The sequence below is a fragment of the Pimephales promelas genome, chromosome 20 (assembly GCF_988280905.1).
Source record: "Pimephales promelas chromosome 20, fPimPro1.hap1.1, whole genome shotgun sequence".
NCBI lineage: Eukaryota > Metazoa > Chordata > Actinopteri > Cypriniformes > Leuciscidae > Pimephales > Pimephales promelas.
In genome coordinates, this window is record NC_142788.1 from 20,539,221 (window position 1) to 20,559,131 (window position 19,911).

General features: G+C 36.3%; 1 protein-coding gene across 2 annotated transcripts in view; it reads right to left on the reverse strand.

The window, feature by feature from the left end:
• lrp1ab (low density lipoprotein receptor-related protein 1Ab) overlaps nt 1-19,911 on the reverse strand; it is a 107,195-nt gene that overhangs the window by 68,074 nt on the left and 19,210 nt on the right. For both annotated transcript variants that reach the window (XM_039651653.2, XM_039651652.2), the window contains exons 2-3: nt 19,716-19,838; nt 5,868-6,005 (exon numbers count right to left, since the gene is read on the reverse strand). In XM_039651653.2, the coding sequence (XP_039507587.2) occupies nt 5,868-6,005; nt 19,716-19,838 (261 nt within the window). The remainder of the gene's footprint in view (nt 1-5,867; nt 6,006-19,715; nt 19,839-19,911) is intronic.

The following is a 19,911-nucleotide window of genomic DNA, read 5'->3' on the forward strand; positions in this document are numbered from 1 at the left end:
AGACCGATAAAAGATTTTGAAGGCCGATACCGATACAAATATTTGTTGGTTTTAAAATCCGATATATCGGCCGATATTATTATTATTTTTATTTCAGAAACGCGCAACAAAATATTAACAGATTTCCCTAACATTAGTTATGTATTTATGACTTTTAATTAAAATAATATGATAATGCATTTTAAAAAGAAACTCGTTTCTATTGTCACAACAGAACGGAGGAACATCAAAATATATTAATGTTCTGATAAATAAAATAATAATTAGTCCCTACATTGCCTTATAGTGATAAGCTACCTTATAATTACAACGTCAGCTTGCTTATCCCTTTACCTGCACTTTTTGACAACACTCATGACATGGTTGAAGCCTGATTCATCCGTTTTTATTTATTTTTTTTAAAATATTCATTTATCGGCCATTATAACTGCCGATACCGATATTTTAGAAAAATGCCTAATATAATATCGGCCGATAATATCTGCCTGCCGATATATCGGTCTGGCTCTATTCTGTTCACTTCATTTCAATATTAGTTAAAATGAAATACTAGAGCACCATATTACATGTGCTTTGTGGGGTGAAACAAATCTTTGGATTAAAGCGTCTGCCTAAAAAATTAAATGTAATGTAATGACATTACTGTGCTGATTTGGTGCTCAAATTCTTGAGGAGCAGATCATTTTTGGATTGAATTTAGTTTTAGTCTAGATGGGCATGCGGCATCAAAAAAAAACCAAACAAAACAAAACCTTGAAGCACTTTATGGCACTTTGTAATACACTTTGTAGCATGTTTGCCTGTGTAATATTTCATATCTCTGAGATATCGCTGTCTGCCTGGTGGCAGGTCCCTGCATGCTAGTGTGTGTATGAGAGTGTTTATGTGTCTGGCAATAATTGAGAATGTTGGGAAAGTTTTTTTTCTGACGACAAGATGTCAAGGGGTTGACGAACTTCATCTTTGGTCTGTGTGGTTCTTCAGAAAGCAGAAGGACACACACAAACACACAAATGTGGAAGTTCATTGACTCCTAACCAGATAAAAACTTTATTGTTGTGTCCTCAAGATGAACTCAAACAAATGTTAAAACAAAAAAAATGTTGACATTAAGTATCCTATTTATCGGAGTAGTGCATGGTGCAATCAATACTCCTGACCACCTTCCCTGTTTTGTCACAATAATACGCAGTGATCAGAGCCAAACTCCAAAATCCAAAAGTGTGGTGAAAACATTGTGAAACCCTACAGCGGAATAGAAACAAGTGGATAAGCCAATGCCCAGAATGATATGCTATTGCCAAAGATGAGCTCAGATTAAGTTGAGAGGCACAGTGACGTTTGCCAAAAGCAGAGCAAAGTTCTACTTTAAATCTAATCATTCTTGTAAGTGCTGTGTATTTGCCTGTGTGAGTGTGCACCGCCTTGTGTGAATAGGTAAGCTAAACATGAGCAGAACAGAGAAACAGCCCGCTAATATGAAGCTAACAGAGCAATAACACAGGATAAACACAGGCACCATGGCCACATTAGCAGACCAAGTCAACACAACTGCATTCTTAAACCATTTAGCCTGTAATGGGATATATTTTCAAAAGAAAATGGATATTCAATAACAGAAAGAAAAAAATGACAAAGAAAAAAGTAGTGAAAAGTTACAGTTTGGAGGGGCTGAAATATAAGAAGGCATTTTAGAGGCAGAACAAGCTATTGCATTTGGATTGAAGATTATAAAGACAAACAAAACGTAGATAGAGTGATTAATTGTCCACATGGAGGAAGAATTTTGATTTCGGGTTGACTTATTACTGAATTATGAGTAGCGCGACAATCTAAAGCTTCAAAGTAGATTAAGTCAAGGTAACTTTTAACCATAAAAGTTTAAAATGTCTTAATTTTCACTTTTGATCAATTTAATGTGCCCTTGCTGAATAAATGTATTAATTTCTTTTCCAAACTGGCACTAAACATTTGAACAGTTTTGTACATTTAAGTTACTTAAAGGGATGCTCCACTTTTTTGGAAATGGGCTCATTTTAGAACTCCCCCAGAGTTAAACAATTGGGTTTGTACCATTTTCGAATGCGTTCAGCTGATTTTCTGATATTTAGAAGAATATCAGTAACCAGACATTTTTTTGTCTCATTGACCAAAAAAATATATATACTATGGAAGTCAATGAGACCAGAAACTGTCTTGTTACTGATATTCTTCTAAATATCAGAAAATCGGCTGAATGGATTCAAAAATGGTAAAACTCAATTGTTTAACTCTGGGGGAGTTGTAAAATGAGGCTATTTCCAAAAAAAAGTGGAGTATCCCTTTAAGAAGGTAATAATGTAAGTTGATGATGCTAAAGCCCAAAGTATACTTCGGCTGTCCGCTTTCCGCAAACAGGATTTTTTTGTCACCGGGATTGTCTGTGGATCCCGTCCAGCGTGTAGTCCATTTTCTTTGTCCACACAGGTCGTGCGGAAGTCGTGCATCCATGCTAATCCGTGCTTGAGTATACTTTGAAAGCTGTGCAGACATGACTGTGTGCGAGACAGATTAGAATTCGGAAAATGTATTTCGGGGCCTTAATAAATGCAAATGAATGAAACCAATGAAGCTAAAAAAAATTGGATTGGTAAAGATTTCTAAAGTCAATGGATTTTACTAATAGACCTACAAATAATATGTGTAACCTGTATTGACCCACCTTCTATGAAATAGTGGATTAAATCCATGACATTTAAAACGTATCACTATTTGTTTGACCAAAATAAAATAGTTGACCCTGGGAAGTTTCTGAAATTTGGTTGATTTGACCCATGGAATGACCCAAATGAGAAGACTTTCACTGTTAATTGAAATAGCTGACTGCTGGGAAAAACTAAACTAGTTACGAAAACATGTAATGTAGTTATCCACTTCCACTACCAACAGCTAACTTAACAACTCATTGTTAGCGTGCACATACTCATACTCCAACAAAAGCAATAAAAGTAATTAAATAGTCTGAAATGTTCTGCCTTCCTTCAACAGCTATAAAACATCAGCAGATTTCTTATCTCTAATACCTCTGCCAGTAAAATAAGGTCAAAAGTTGGGAAACGGCCCTTCTGTTGTGAAATAATCCAGTTTGAGGGGTCTAAGGAAATGTGCACAGACTGCAATGAGAGCTTTTTTTTTTTACAACTTTTCAGTGCAGCCTACAGATCTAAGTTCCTCATCAGAAAGTTACTTTGGAGAGGGCTGACAGATTTTGGCCCGTGTTTACATAGAGGGAGGAGCTGGACAGACCTTGAAACATCTCCTAGAGGCTTTAGCGCAGAAAGATTAAATCAAGACTGTGGAGAGACAATTAAATCTGCCAGGAGGGAAGACCCAATCAAACCAGCATTGAGAAGATTCCCAGCTCAGTGAGGGGTTGAATTTACAAAACACAGTATAAGATGAACCAGACTAGCATTAGCATGGCTCATTTCAGAGGTTGGTTGAGTTGTTAGCATTCCCATCACTGATTTTCTTGATCCTGACCCACGACTTTGTTAACATAGCAGCTAGAAGTATCACACAGTCATAAATTCATGCCTGCCTCCGTCTCACCCCACTTGTCAACAACTCTGTGATAATTACTTAGAAATATAGACTGACAAAGCATGTTTTGACAACTGTAGCTAAGTTTCTAGCACAATCTCCATGTCTGTTTCAGAGAAACAGCGCAATGCTTGTGAAACGGTAAAGCTTTCTGTGAAAGCAGGAACAAACAAACATCCAACAGGAAAGGCATATGTTTGTGTGTGTTCTGTGCATCTGAGTGCAAGGGGTTTGTGTGGAAGAGTGGGTGAGTGTTTACCTCAGGGTTCAAAGGGTCTGCATTTAAGCGAGAAGACAAGTGAAGTGTGTGTGTGTCTAGGCTTAAAGTGCTGGCCAAGGGCCAGGTCAGGAAGGTACATTATTTATCATTCGGCCTTTAAAACCTCAGGCCCAGTCTGTCATTCTAACATTCCATAAGTATGGAATGATGGCAGTGGATAGGACAGGACTAACATTACAGGGATTTATTTGACCTGACTATCCAAGCCTTCCTTTTAAACTGAGATTTAACTGTCGGTCTTTTACTTGCTAAGTGGCCGAAACATTACTTTAAAAATATAGATCATCCGAACCAGACAGAGTATCTCTGAACTTTGGACCCAAACAAGAAGAGGGCATGATGACTCATGTGAGGTTGATATTAACCATACTCGGAAGTCAAAACTTTGTGGACACAGGCGTTTCAATGACAGCGACTAGTTATGATATCTCTGGCTAAAAGACTGTCAGGGCTCACATATGGATTTCTTGTGCTAGATCATATTTTACTTGCCAACAACTTAGAACTTATACTTCCCACCAATAGACCTTATTCAGAGCCGCGCCATGACAGGTATAAAAGTGAGGCTGTGAGGGATAGACTTACCATGTTTCCAATGGCATCCGCTGTAAAAAGCTGAATAAAGCTCCTAGATTACTTACAATTTTCCACAGCTTACATTGTCGGGAGTTTTTTGTCAACTGAAATGTCTTGGAAAGATATTTTTCCAGTGTTTCATAAGCAGAACTATCCGAAAACATGTTAAATAACAGTACAGCCCATTGAAGAGATGCATGTCTATCCCTCACAGCCTCGCTTTCATTCTCATTAAAAATCAAAGATGGCGCTGCCGTGAATGAGGCGTATATAACCACTTTAAATAACCACTTTCATGTGACACTAAAGACTGGAGTAAAGGTACTCAAAAGAAAAGGGGTCGTGAGCTGGCTTTTGTTGTCTTGAGGTCAGCTTATGACGTTCACTTGGTTTTTACATTAAAAAAACATTAAAATGAATAAGAAATAGGCTATTTTCTGCCCTAGTTTTGAGCCTAGCTCAAAAACGATCGGTTTTTATGGGCGTCTCGCATTGAAGACTAGGAAGTAAACGCCCTCTGCTGTGAGTGGATAACAGTTTTGCATATTATAATGAGTAAACTCACTCGTTTATGCAGTGACTGTCTTCTTCCACAAACAGGCACTGCACAATATTTTGTAACAGTTACGGCATGTTTATTGCTCGGTGGCTCGTTCCGGTTTGTCATCACGAGGTAGGCCTATGTTATTTAGCTATGCGTGTAATGCGCGAATCGGTGGGCGGGGCTAAACCGGCCGTGTTGAAGTAGGTGTCGATCTTCTTCTGCGGGGGTGGTGTTTTATCCTCTTTGACGTCATAGTTCCCCACTTTGAAAAACGAGTTGTTTGCTGAGGCTGGTGTCAATAAAAGCTTTTATTGGACTAACAAGGACGTTTTCAGTTCTGAAACTTACGAGATATTCTTATAATATGATGAAATTATGTTAGACGTCAAAGTTCATTACCCCTTTAAAATACATTAAAATAATAATAATAATATGTGAGACAATATATTATATCACCAATATATGTGAAATCAACATATTGTAAATAATACTAAAATTAATTAATTCAATGACTCATCACTTTGGCGAACTCAAGTATCATTCAGCTAGAAAACAGCAATATTCAGTAAAATTCAGAAAACAACACAGAAAACTAAATCATTAAAAATGCAAGTAATTAAGATTGTTGGAATGTAAGAACATAGGTATGGGTCTGATTGGGCTAATGATGGTTATATCAGCTGGCTTAGCTAATATACTGATACTGATATATTAACATGGCACTGATTAAGTGGAAACTGACTTGTAAAGAACCCATCAATCCCATCCCTAACTTGAAGTTAACCCCCCACCCAAAAAAAAAAAAACACATTTTGATGAAATTTATTTGAAAAATTTCAGTCTCAGGTTCATGATCAGACTGTGATTTGTCAGCGTGTGTGTTACCTCGACAGTGCGCCCCCTCGTCACGCCCGTCTGTGCAGTCTGGGACACCATCACACAGCTTGCTCAGGTGAATGCACACATCTGTTCCTCGACACTCAAACTCGTTGGGAGGGCACTGCGACACCTGGGTGTGATGGCCTGCAAAAGGTACACAACAAACAAACAAGTCAACACGATACAAAGAGTTACAGCTCTGTTCAACTGCTAGTTTAACAAGTCATTTCTGTTTCTTTTAGAGAGTTAACAAAGCTAGCACCTGAGTGATGCCATGCCATGGTCACTTGCACACTTCAGAGTGTGAGAGTATGTAGATTTGAGCTTCAAATCACTCTTTGAAATCAACATCCTTACAGTTTTCACCATTTGTCAAACTTCTGAGATGTAACAGTAAAGCTAAGTCATAAAGGACACTCAATTTGATGTTATTCATTGGTACAATTGGTTCTGTATCAGTGTCATAATCAGATTATTTTTATCTTATTAATTTACTTTTATAGTATTTATGATTATATTGAAAAAAATGTATTTGTACTTTGTCATTTTATTAAATGCTTGTTATTTTGGCTAAGGTTTTTATATTTCTAATTATATTTAATTTATATTTATATCAGTTTTATAAGCCAACTTTAACTTAAAAAATAATTCAGCTAATGCAACCTATCAAGGCAATTTCTAATTATCTTTTAAGTTTTTACATTTTAATCTGCTTGCACATTTCCAGCATCAGTAACATCTTTCAGATGGTAGGAGAGCAAAAGTCACTAAAAGGACCAAACAAAAACTGAACTCCGAAATGGTTAAATAAAACACACAACCACAAGTTATAATTGTGACTACAACAAAGTACAATTCCCTTTTGTTTAAAATAAAAACGTATTGGTAAGACTGTAACTCTCTCCATAGAGAAAACAAAACAAAAAGAAAAAGTTAACTGTACATAGCATCGCTTTTGTCCGGAGACGTTCTCTCTCTCCGCGCGGTCTACACTGCAAAGCAAATTGTTTATCTTGGATATTTTTCTCTCTTCCTCTCCACTTCTACTCATAACATCTGCTGACCCATTTTAGAAAAACACAAGGAAAGGAGGGGGGAATTCACCACCCATATAGATGGGTTAACACTGCACCAAACAGCTTCTTCTGAAGGTCCATTAGGTTTCTCTGCTCTCTTAATACCACATGTATGAGAATCTTCTGGGACGGAAATGAAGGGGCTAGTGTGCTTATTTGGTTCATTAAAGCTTGGCAAAAACAGACTGGAAAAAATGTTTCTGTGGGAGGCCCTGACAGAGCTTTAATTTTTATACTAAGGGCAACATTATAGCTCTGTTCTAAAAGCTAGTGTATGTAGAAAACAGTTTAAAGGAGTAGTTCACTTTAAAAAAAAAAAAAAAAACTTTTGCTGATAATTTACTCACCCCCATGTCATCCAAGATGTCCACATCTTTCTTCAGTCAAAACAATTAAGGTTTTTGATGAAAATATTATCCATATAATGGACTTCATTGGGAACCAAACGGTTCAAAGTCCAAATGAGAGTTTCAGTGCAGCTTCAAAGGGCTTTAAACGACACCAGACGATGAATAAGGGTCTTATCTAGGATCCTTCGAGTCATGACTCTAAAAAAAAAAAGTTCATTTTGATGAATGAGTTCGTACAGGAGAGTCACGAACGCTCATGATCACAGAAAAGAGCTCGCCTTGAGCATTTGTGATTATAAAACTTAAACTTTTTTCGCTAAATAAGACCCTTATTCATCGTCCGAGGTCATTCAAAGCGCTTTGCACTGAAACTCTCATTTGGACCTTGAACTGTTTGGTTCCCATTGAAGTCCATTATATGGAGAAAATCCTGGAATGTTTTCATCAAAAACCTTAATTTCTTTTTTTGACTGAAGAAAGAAAGACATGGACATCTTGGATAACATGCGGGTGAGTAAATTATCAGCAATTTTTTTTTTAAAGTGAACTACTCCTTTAAGGTCTCCATAGAATGAATGCTTTTGGAACAGAGCCATAAAATAGCTCCCATTCGTGCTCAAATTCTATTCTCAAGAAACAGAATAAAAGCTGAATGAAAATATTCTGATTTGAACAGTCAAAGACAACATTTTGCACACACAAAAAAAGTACACACGTAATGTAACATTTTCACATGGAAAGATGTTCATTGTGAGATAATGTAGAGTGGGATATGGTCTATTGGGATTTGACTGGATTTGTGAAAAGTGGCGAATTAGGGTATTTATCTCCACCCACACAGTCTTCAAACAAGGAAAAAAAGTCTTGTGCGTTTTGAATAAAGATTATAACAAACATTTTTAAATCTTGAGATAGGAATATCATCCCACAACAGCACAATGATTTTGTTTCTGTAACTCCAAAGATCACAATGAATACTTCCATTTCTGTACTAAAGCTTTTCAACAAGACCAACAATACTGGATCTGAACAGCCCCCATCTTTCAAAAACTGGGCTCTGTTTAATTTGGATTCAGGAAGGAACATTGTGTACCTTCCTCTTTTACTAACACTCCAGTCTCATATTTATAACAGTTCTGATTCATATCACATGACGGCTTCCATCTATCAGCTGAAACCAGTATGACAAATCCCAGAGAGCTTTAAACAGACCAGGGGTCGGACACCTGGAAAACGTTTAGAAATGAACATTAAATGGGTTTTTTTTTATTGTAGAAAAGGTCACTTACATCTGCATGTCAAAATCCATCTAACCCTTCCTCATGGTCACACTGCCCATTTCATTTAGTTATAAAGTGAATTGAAGCCAGACACTCTCTATAGCTACAATCTACACAACCACACAGCAACACTTGTACACATACTTTTGATAAAATGATGTCTTATTTTTTACCTTATGTATAAATCTTACCATGAGCAACAGTGCCAATCTGTTCAAAGTGTAACAATGAATCAAGATACACTACCTTCCCATAATATGACTTCTCTCTACTTCTCCACATGACACATAACTAAAAATAAAAATAAAACAGTACTACCAGAGCAAATAATGCCTTCAACAGCTAAAAATTGTAAATAACGAGCATGCTAGAACTCACTACATAGATGGCAAGTATCTATTGAAAATAACTACGGGCTCTTTCTCCGACCCTCTCTGAGTTTTATATTAAATCATCGAGATCCTTCCCTCTCAGGGATTGCTGGCAGGATAACAGTTCAAGCACAGCCTAAATCCAGCTCTTCATGTTTAAACGTCTCTTCAGCCAGCGTTACCCTTCTGAAGCACCAGGCTAAAAGATTCTGTAACTAGTGTGGAAAAAATGGCCGATCTGAACAAAACTCACCAACTAATTTGAATTCTTACTAATCTGAAATCTGAACCCAAAAAAAGTTTAAATAAAAGGAAAAGAGAACAATAAGGGGCGATGTTACAGCAGTTTTGCAAAAGAGGGGGAGCAGACAGATGGATGTTCGCAATGAGTGTGTGTGAGTGAATTGAAGGCAGATCTCTGTGATCTTAGAGTGAACTGGGAAGTTGTTGGCCGTTTGCTAACAGGAGCCCTTTTAAACAGGCGACGACTGCTTCCTTCCTGCGCCTGAAGCACATGCACTAAACACAACAGAGAGAGAGAGAGGGACTAAAGAGAGAGAGGAGGAGGGGAGGTGGACATCCACAGATAAACAGATATAAGGCTATTGGTAAAGAAAACAAATGCTTTAAATAATTAAACTAACCATCTAACATGACAAATGGATGAACCCTTCTTAAAAACATCCAAGTCATATTTCACCTCCCCAAAAATAGTAAGAAAGAAAAGTAAGACTGTATTGAGGATGTTTTGTTTTTTTTACAGTGACATTATTTGACTCAAAATTAAGTATATTTTTAAGTATATATTTGTACCGTCTTTAATTGCTTTTATTTAATTGTTTTAATATGCTTATAATATCATTATAGTGCTTTATCACAATAATATTAATTACAAATAAACTCAAAAGAACGCAAGAGTGTTTAAATATGATTTCTTAACTGAAAAAAAAAATAATGTAAATGAAAAAATCTGAATGGTTTAGTTTTTTGTTTTTTCTCAAAAAGTAAGGAAATAAATAATGCAAACATTTATAATGGTCCAATATTGTAAGAAAAGGTACGTAAATAAATGTAAATTAAATTTGCTTTCCCATGGCTGGAAAAGATGACTGAGTAAATGCTGTCAAGATGAGCTGTACTTAAGCATTTGAGCAGAGCCACATGGAGTCTAAATACTATGTGAGCAGTCAGTATATGTGTGTCTAAACTCCGCTTACCCTATTCTTACCTCTAGTTACATAATGATCTCCCATTTGGCTTCCCTGTTGTGTGTTAATTGTGTGTTTGTGTAAGATGCACCGTTTCCTCCCCCCACTTAAGGTCTCTCCGTCTCATTCATCCCACTTTCGGCTCTGATGAACACCCACAGCATACTGACAGGCCCATAATGTCTGCCTGCACTGGCCCCGGCGGTTACATTTGCCCTGTGCATATTACAAGCATTTTTCAAATGTCATGTAAAATAAATGTTACAATATTCAAGATGCGTTAGAAACTATCTGAATTATTTAATCCTCCAATGTCCGTCACTTCTTTTCCCGTGTGCTCGCCAAAAAGCTTGAGAGCAGAGCAAATTGGTCTTTAAACAAATTGACTTTGACCTTGCGTTATCTTCACCGCCACAGTGGAGACTCTTTTTTGACACTTAATTTTATGCTGTCTTTGTCCAGCTGATCCAGGGTCAGCGATGACATGCAATGTCCTTGCAAACCTTCTGTTCCTGTTCCCAATAACAGATGAATCGGGTCAAGAGATGAAACGCACCTCTGATCTTGGTTTCTGCTATCATTGCAACCAAGGTCATTCCTCAACAACAGAATAATTCATACCTACTCTTCCATTCATTTACATATTCGATAACACCTTTGCTCTTTTTTCCTCATTCATGAATTTCACCTCCCTTCTATCAATCTTCCAAATTTTAGGTTGCTTTAAACAAATAATTCAATTATTGAATTCTTAAATAAATCGACAGACATATTCAAAGTAATGTCTAACATTTTGACAAAAAAAAATACAAAACTTCTTAGTAAGGAGCATAAATGAATAAATAAATACTGATAAATATAATCCATATGGCAACTGAAACACATTTATTTGACTAGACCTTGATTGGTTTAAAATACTACAGACTTGTGGGCATATTAAGATAATCGTAAAGGAGTAATTCACTTTTAAAAAAACTTGCTGAAGTCAAAAAGAAATTAAGGTTTTTGATGAAAACATTGCAGGATTTTCTCCATTTAATGGACTTCATTGGGAACCAAATGGTCCAAATGAGAGTTTCAGTGCAGCTTCAAAGGGCTTTAAATGACACCAGATGATGAATACGGGTCTTATCAAGCAAAACGATCGGTCATTTCAAAAATAAATAAAAAAGTTTAAGTTTTATAAGCACAAATGCTCGCCTTGCTCTGTTCTGTGATGAGCGTTTGTGACTCTCCTGTTCGAACTCGTTCATCAAAATGAATAAATCTTTTTTCGAGTCATGACTCGAAGGGTCCTAGTCCTAGTCAAAAGCTTTTTTTTTAAAGTGAACTACTCCTTTAATATTGAAATTAATGATCAAACTAAATACATTTTTAATGTTTTATGACTCAGACAATAATTATATATATGTATTTTTTTTTTTTTTTTACTAAACTCAAAAGTAATTTATATTAATAAACGTATCGGATAATAGAAGGCTACACCATGTTAGCTCAAGTGTTATAGATATTACCTGTTGCTATTAGATATTTTAGAACTAGTGAACGCAACTGTTACAGATTAAATATATCTGATTCACTTCACCATAAGATACAAATCTGAACAAAGCATGCTGCAAAATATTATAAAAAAAAAAAACCTGAACAATTAAAAAAAAAAATATGACATCGCAATGCAAACTGATTATTGACATCCTGAAAATCCAAACTGTTAATCACTTCATAGTCAGACTAAGAGGGTCCTGCAAAAACGACTCTATTGTTAACATGGGAAGGTAAATGGTGAACAACTAACACTGGTAGACCATAAAATGGTAGATCATGTCGTTTCAGTCATTCTTTGATATGTTTACAAGACAGCAATCTGCCGCTATAAGAAAATGCACATTTGGGTTTGATTTGGCTAGTGCTAAAGCCTATATAGGCTACCTGTCTGTGTACATAATAAACTGAAAGAAAGTTTATGTTATATTTTCTGGCTAGTTCCGTTTTTTGCTGCAGATTTGTCAGCTGCGCACCCATGATGTGAATCTCCTGTTACATCACATACTAAAGGTGCTTTATTGGTGCCCTCAGGTGTTTAAACAATGCTCAATTGGTAATAAGGGGCCCAAAGTGTGCCAAGGAAATTTCCCTCGAACCATTACACCACCAGCAGCAGCCTGAACTGTTGATACAAGGCATGGACCTGTCAACTGGAACCAGTCCAGCCATACTCGTCTGACGTTATCAAGGCATTTTCACCCACAGAACTGAAGCTCACTGGATATTTTCTCTTTTTCGGACATTCCCTGTAACCCTAGAGATGGTTGTGCATGAAAATTAAAATTTACTGCCCAATCTGGCACCAAGAAAAATGTGACTGCACAGATCCAATATACTTCAGCGTTTTCTCTCTCCGCGTTTATGTTCACTTAAGACATATAAATGACTTTGTTGACTACATGGGCACTTTGACACAGAAGTATGTGCATTTTATAACTACATTCTATAGGCTACATCATGCAGTTATGTTCATCATCAATCCACTGCATGAAGCACAACATAACCTAGGCAGGTCTGGGGTGTGTGTGCGTTCAATGTGTTAATCATAAACATATTTTTTCCATAACTCATTTTTTTTTTTATTTGGATGGGTGGATTATTTAAATATGCAGATTTTTGACAGCATTGGTAAAATCTATTATTGGTTGACCTCTACTAATCCGAGACAAATTCATGCGAGAAATACAACTAGTTATCCATCTTTCACTTTTCCTGCGGGTCACATGTCTGATGACCTTCTCTCAATCCAAGTAATGGCTGTAATGACACGGCTAGATATCAGTCTCCTCAGGGGCGGCTGTGGGTGGCAACAGCCTTACACAAGTGCAAATTACACTGAATAATCACTCCTCCTCACCCATTCAATTAAAGAGTCTAAAACAGCATCTGAATGTGAAAAGGCAGCATTTACATACACACTCAAATGCATGTGGCCCCTCGCTGAGCACTCTCCTTTCCCCAGAGATTTCCGGAACAAGACCGCTGATTTTCCAATACATTTTGTGCAGTTAGTGTCTCTTTTTTAAAATTACTGTACATTTCTTCAATGGCCCAAAAGTGACCCACACAGATGAAAGTTTATTCTCCACTAAAGCGTCTTCCTTTCCTATGACCAGAATCATGCTGGCCATAAAATCATTCTGTGATATTCTACACAAACTAAACTGTTGGAATTGGAGTTAAATAAATAATTAAATGGAACAGGCAATCCAAACCATACAAAATTATAATATCTAAACCCATGCAAAATTATAATATTAGCTGAAAGAATGTATCTGAATCATATTTTTTAATGTTACGCAAAAATATTCTTAATTTTTAAGGTAAAAGACTAAAAACACTCTGGTAAAAACCTATTAAAGGAGTAGTTCACTTCTTAAGGTTCGTAAGGTTTCGTTCGTTGAATGAACCAAATGACTCGGAAAAAGATTTGTTCATTTTGATGAACGAGTTCGAACAGGAGAGTCACAAACGTGCGTCACAGAACAGAGCAAGGCGAGCATTTGTGCTTATAAAACTTAAACTTTGTTATTTATTTATTAAATGAGCGATTGTTTCGCTTGATAAGACCCTTATTCATCGTCTGGAATCGTTTAAAGCCCTTTGAACAGTTTGCAGTTTGTACTAAGAGTGTCTTTTGGACCTTGAACCGTTTGGTTCTCATTGAAGTGCATTATATGGAGAAAAATGTGGAATGTTTTCATCAAAAACCTTAATTTCTTTTCGACTGAAGAAAGAAAGACATGGGGGTGAGTAAATTATCAGCAAAAGTTTTTTGAAAAATGAACTAAACTGCTCTGTAATGAACTGGTTAATTGCAAGTTCCTTTACTCTATATAGTGGACTAAAGTAATAGATCTAATAGTACATTTCATGTAATTTTATAGTGAAATATGGTTAAATGTACAGTTTCCTGAATTTAAAAAGAACAATTAATCTTTAATTAATAATTAATCTAATTAAGCTCACATTTGATTATTTTTCTCAGTGAAACAACTGTTTTTTTAGGTTTTTTATTTTCTTATCAGTAATGTAAGTCTTATATACGTATGTTTATTGCATTAGTATAGTATATGTGTGTTACTGAAACTGTGCACTTAAATTTGTATTTAGCTCAGCTTGTGGAAAATAATGAACTTTGATTCATCAAGTGTTTTTCTCTTAACCATCTGTTTTTAAGGGGGTTGTCTGTATATTATAATTATATAAAGTGTATATGAAATAATATTGGCATATTCATATTATTTCAGCTTATAAAATATAATTACCTTAAAACTAAAGTTAAATCTGTACATTTCTGGCAACCACAGCTGCCATTTTTTTTACCGTAAATGTTTTACAGTCTATGTAAATATGACAATTTATCAACTACCCTTGTAAAACTGTATAAATTTGCTGCTTACTGATTGGGACAGCCAATGATTTCTAAACATGTCTTCTAGGTAGGTGGCTTAGAAGGGTTTGGAACATAGCTGAGAAGTAAAATTAAAGACAAAGACACAGAAACAAATTCACAGTTCACAGAGAAGCCGCAAATGAGAGAGGAGAAGAACAGAACTGAAAAAAATGTCACAAAGAGAATTTGATATCTCATTTAGCTTTTTTTGAGTCTGCCTGGGAAAAATGAGTCAGATGAGCTCCACGGGCATGCAGCGTGATGCCCTGAAACAGCCAGACTGTGAGAGTCAGTCTTTATTCCTCTGGAGGGTAATTGCAGCTTAGGTAAGACACCTGGGAACAGTCGTGCAATTAAGACACAAGACAAAATGAAAAAGCGGCATGACTCACTGTGGCATACTTCTAATTCTAGGGCTGGCGCTTGGGAAAAAAGTACCAATGTATGGAAGTGACAGCAATTATCAAACAAGAAAATCCAATAATGTTTAATTTCACACTAATCAATGACAACAAAACAACTAAACACAAACAAAGAAGACACCTCATTTATTTTTCGAATGTTAGGGTTTTAAAAAATTAAAAATAACCTTGAATGTATTTACATCATCATATTATTATCAATTCATATAAATCGTTATTTCAACTCAAATTATAGATAAAATGAACAAAATGACTATGCTGAACAACACGGCTTTAAAACTTAAAGCTACACTGTGGGATTTTTACCCCCATCTAGCGGTGAAAAGGTATATGACCAACCAATGAATATTAGTTTCTATTCCTCTCAATTCCGATCTCGTTTTAACTCCTACGGTGGCCAATGTAGTCCAAGATTAACATGACTTCCAGTTCGACCTCGTCCATGAGTGTTAACTCAAACGTAAACGCGAAAGGCGAAGCTTGAATTAACGGGTATGTCCCTCTTTGGCTAATGTACTTTCAAGATGGAGGGGCAACATGGCGACCGACATTAGAACCCCTTACCCGTATGTATTTTCAATGGCATATTATACACTCACAAGAATACTTTATTACTTGAACGAAGTAAATATACATTAATGAGCACATATATTTTTGAAAGAACCAAGTGTTTTTAGCTAAGAATAAACTAAGAGTTACACAATGTAGCTTTAAAGCTACCTTCACATTTAGACATGATGCAACAGTTGACTTTTACCACAGGTGTATTATAAATTGTGATAGATAACATCACCATACCCTTTCCAATCTTCTTTCTGTTTTTGAAGGAGAGAGAGAGAGAGAGAACAGGAGTTCCTCAGTGCTCGTCTCTTATCGCAGTGCTTTTATAATGATATACTGACCTAGTTAAAGATATAAACAAGACCTACATTGGGCGCCAGGTTCGTTGAAAAAAAAAAACTGATTTACACCCAGAGAGAAAGTGAGAGAGAAACAAAAGAGAGAGATTGAAAAAGGGGGGAGAGATATATGTTCTCTGGCAGCATGACACTGGTGGGAACTCAGTCTGTGAGTTACAAATTAACCTGAACTAGAGAGAGTTCCTTATGAGCACAAGACAAGTCTCAACTGAACCCTGAGCTACAGCCACCAGACTTGGTCCGACTGGAATGAGTATGTTTGTTTCAAAAACAGAACAATTGATAAACAAGTTTCTGCAACCCATCTCATTTTATCTCTTCAGTCCTCTCGAGACAAATACATGTGGCATTACATCCGGCAGACACCGCCTAGTGACTTCACAAAGGCTCTAATAACAAAATGTCCGTTAAGACTAGGATTAGATGTGACAGCACCTCAAAAATCTACATACAGTACTTACTCATTTGAAATGCTGACAGCCGGTACAGGCCTTTCTCTTCCTGTTAGTAATGGCTTTAACAAAGAGGATTAAGTGTGTAACGTGTGTAATTGGCAGAAACAGATCATGATAAATCAAAAGGTCAGAGCTTCAGTCTAATGAAAAGCCCCTTTTGTGTGTTCAGCCAAACTGCATTAGCGCCCTTGAAATGATATTAGTGGCGCTTTTTGAGCGGCAGATGGTGGGATCGCAGCACAAAGTTTATTTGAGGGTGGAAAATTCTTTGATGTTTACTTGCTTTGAGGACCTCGTTCACAGACGCCCAGGAGCTACTCTGTGTTAGATGTCCAAACGATGGGCCGCACATTTGGAGGGGTCCTGTGTCAATTTCTCATCACACCCCGTAAACTACAGATGGACATCTTGTGTAATTCTCTTCTCTTGGAAAAGGCTTGATGAAACTTCTTGAAAAAAAAAGGATTTAGAGGTATTAGAGTACCATGTCAGTAAAATGGTATGAATATAGCAAACATTTAGTCTCATAGTACACTATACTATATAGACCATTTCACAAGATGTAAACAACACTGGTCCAGAAGCACTTCCTGTTTCAGTTTGTAACTGTTTTCTTTATTTCACATGTAAAGAAAACATCTTAAAGATGTTTGTTTAACTTTTTGATTCAGTTTTAAATGTTCTGTTGGTTGTATTTTATCCCAGCTTTTATGTAGTGTTAAAAAAACTGAAACAGGAAGTGCTTCTGGACCAGTGTTGTTTACATCTTGTGAAATGGTCTATATATATTTCAAAGTACCATGGTATTAACACCGGACTGTACCATGGTACCCGAAAGTTGTTGTTTTTTTAGTAAGGGGAGTTGTGGATTCTGTCTATTCATTTAGCAGAGATTGAATAGCACTCACAAAAAAGTCCCAGAGAATTATCATGAATTTTGGACATGGTATTTTATAACTTAATATAACGTAACGTAATAACTTAATATAACGTAATAACTGCCTTTACAAAAAAAAAAAAAAAAAAAAAAAAAACGTGGTGGTACCATGCTACAGTGCTAGTATAATGTTACGTTCACACCGGATGTGAATAGCGCGTCAGGCGTGAATGATTTCAATGTTAAGTCCATGTAAAAAAATTCCTGTGGCGCGAATGAGGCGTAGAGCGTGGCACGGTAGACGTGAATACGCCTCATTCGCCCGTCAAGTTCACACGAATGGCGCGAATTGAGCGTCTGGCGCGTTAAGCGCAAATGATTTAGTTAGTGCTATTTGTGCACTCATGCGTTTGACGCGAATTCGCGCCTGCTGCCGAGTTGAAAAATCTGAACTTTGGCGTCAATTCGCTCCGCGTTAACCAATCAGGAGCCATCTGGATGCTTCAATAAATTATTTTGTAATATGACTAAATGCATTGTGGGATTCTTATGTAACTATACAATGCTATAGTATAAATGAAAGTACAATTTTTTTATTAATTTAGCAGATTTGCAGATAAAAAATAAAAATAAAAACGATTTTCGATTTCAAACAAAATCATTGACCGAAATATGAAGATGCGGCTCATTGCTGAACCACTTTACTGCAATTGGTGTATCACCTCAGAAGACATTAGAGATAACATGATCCACATACAGAGTTCAAAAGTGCCGAAATTTTTGTTTACGGCTAAACTGTCAGTTTTCTGTCAGTATCACTAGTTTTACCGTATGATACCATGGGTCACTCCCATTACTTTGTTTTAAAGGAGAGTGGGTAAAAAAACTCAACGCTCAAAATATATTTTAAAATCAAGAAAAAGCAGCCTGCATTTTCCACTGAGAAATTAGCATAATAAAGTGAGGCTAAATAAATAAAAGTGAACTAGTGAACATTGCTAAGAAAGCATGTTTGCAGTTTGTTTGTCAGCATGTGAGGATGAAAAGGCAGTTGCAGTTACACCACAGAAGGTCATACGTAAACACTTAACTAGCTCTGTCTGTTCTCCTACTGGATAGTAAAGCACTACCCAAATGCTGATGGTGAAACCATCATGGCTGCCTGCTGTGAGGGTGTCTGGCTCGTGTGACAGATGTAAAGTAAGGTGCGGTACAACCGGCTTCATTAGGCCTGCATGTGTGTAAACATTCAGGAGCCGGTCAGTGCTAAATATAAAGAGCCGGGCTCCTGTTTTTGCGTTTGAGAAGAGCTCACATCACAGGACTGTGTGCAGTCAGCCAGACTAAACAGAGCAGTTTAATTAGTGCCACCGCTCAGAAGACACACACAGAACATCCTTCAAACACACTTTGTAGTCTGTGTTTGCCGTTAACCCCAATTTGGTCGCCTACATAACACTATGTTGATCGACATATATATTTAATATATATTTAATATATATATATATATATATAGAGAGAGAGAGAGAGAGAGAAACAGAGCGGAAAAAGAAACTGAGGGTATATACATGTTTAGATGCCTATAACTATGAATGGTCATGTACAAGACTTGTGCGGTACAATCCGCAGTTCTGCCTAGCCAACGCAGAGAAGACGACAATGTAAAGAGTTACATTATGGTGCAAGATTAATTTTGTGAATATTTTCTAGAAATAAAAATTCCAGATACAGCATATTCATTTTTCATCGATTCTTGCACCCAACAACACAACAAGATGACATTAACTGTGACGTTGGCTCGAAATTGGTCTATATACACACATTTAGTATTCATGTAAACACATTTGGTTGTCTCAATTAAAAGTAAACAGATGAGAGTAAACCAGATGTGTATCAGTATAATGGAACCGTGCATTTGGTCAGTCTAATAATGTTTGATTCATACTGTGAAGACTATGCAGTATTTTATCTTTACATTTGATTATTACATTTCAGTACTATTTCTAACTACATGTTAAATAAACCTATTGTACCTGAAAAACTTAATTTGTTTAATTCATTTTTTTAATGGTTCTTATTATATATTTTTTATGTTTGGAATTAATTTTGTTCTTATGTTTAATAACAAAAATAAAACAAAATTATAATAACACCTGTATCGTTTTCTATATTATTATCATGATATGAAACTTTTCATATTGTGAGATACATTTTTTGTCATATTGCCCACCCCTAGCAGCACATGTTCTTCCTTTAAAAAAAAAAAATAGGCAAAGCTTAACAGATCATACATATTTTGATGTGAGTTATGAAAATTATTTTGAACTTGACACAAAAAAGTACCTTATCCAAAACAGTAACCAAAACATTTCAGCTCAGTCATGATAACGCTTGTCATGTCATGTCATGATATCATCCCATTCACATCTGAGAAAGACAAACCAGTTTACTCACAGATATCTGCCGCTTCATCAGAGCCGTCGGGACAGTCTTTCTCTCCATCACAGCGCCAGCCTTTGGAGATGCAGGTTACCTGGTCTTTACACACAAACTGCTTCGGACTGCATGTCTTTGGAGCTGGAACACAAGAAATACATTGTAAGCATGAAATACATCTTTCAGACTAATAATTCGAACAATATTTGATCAT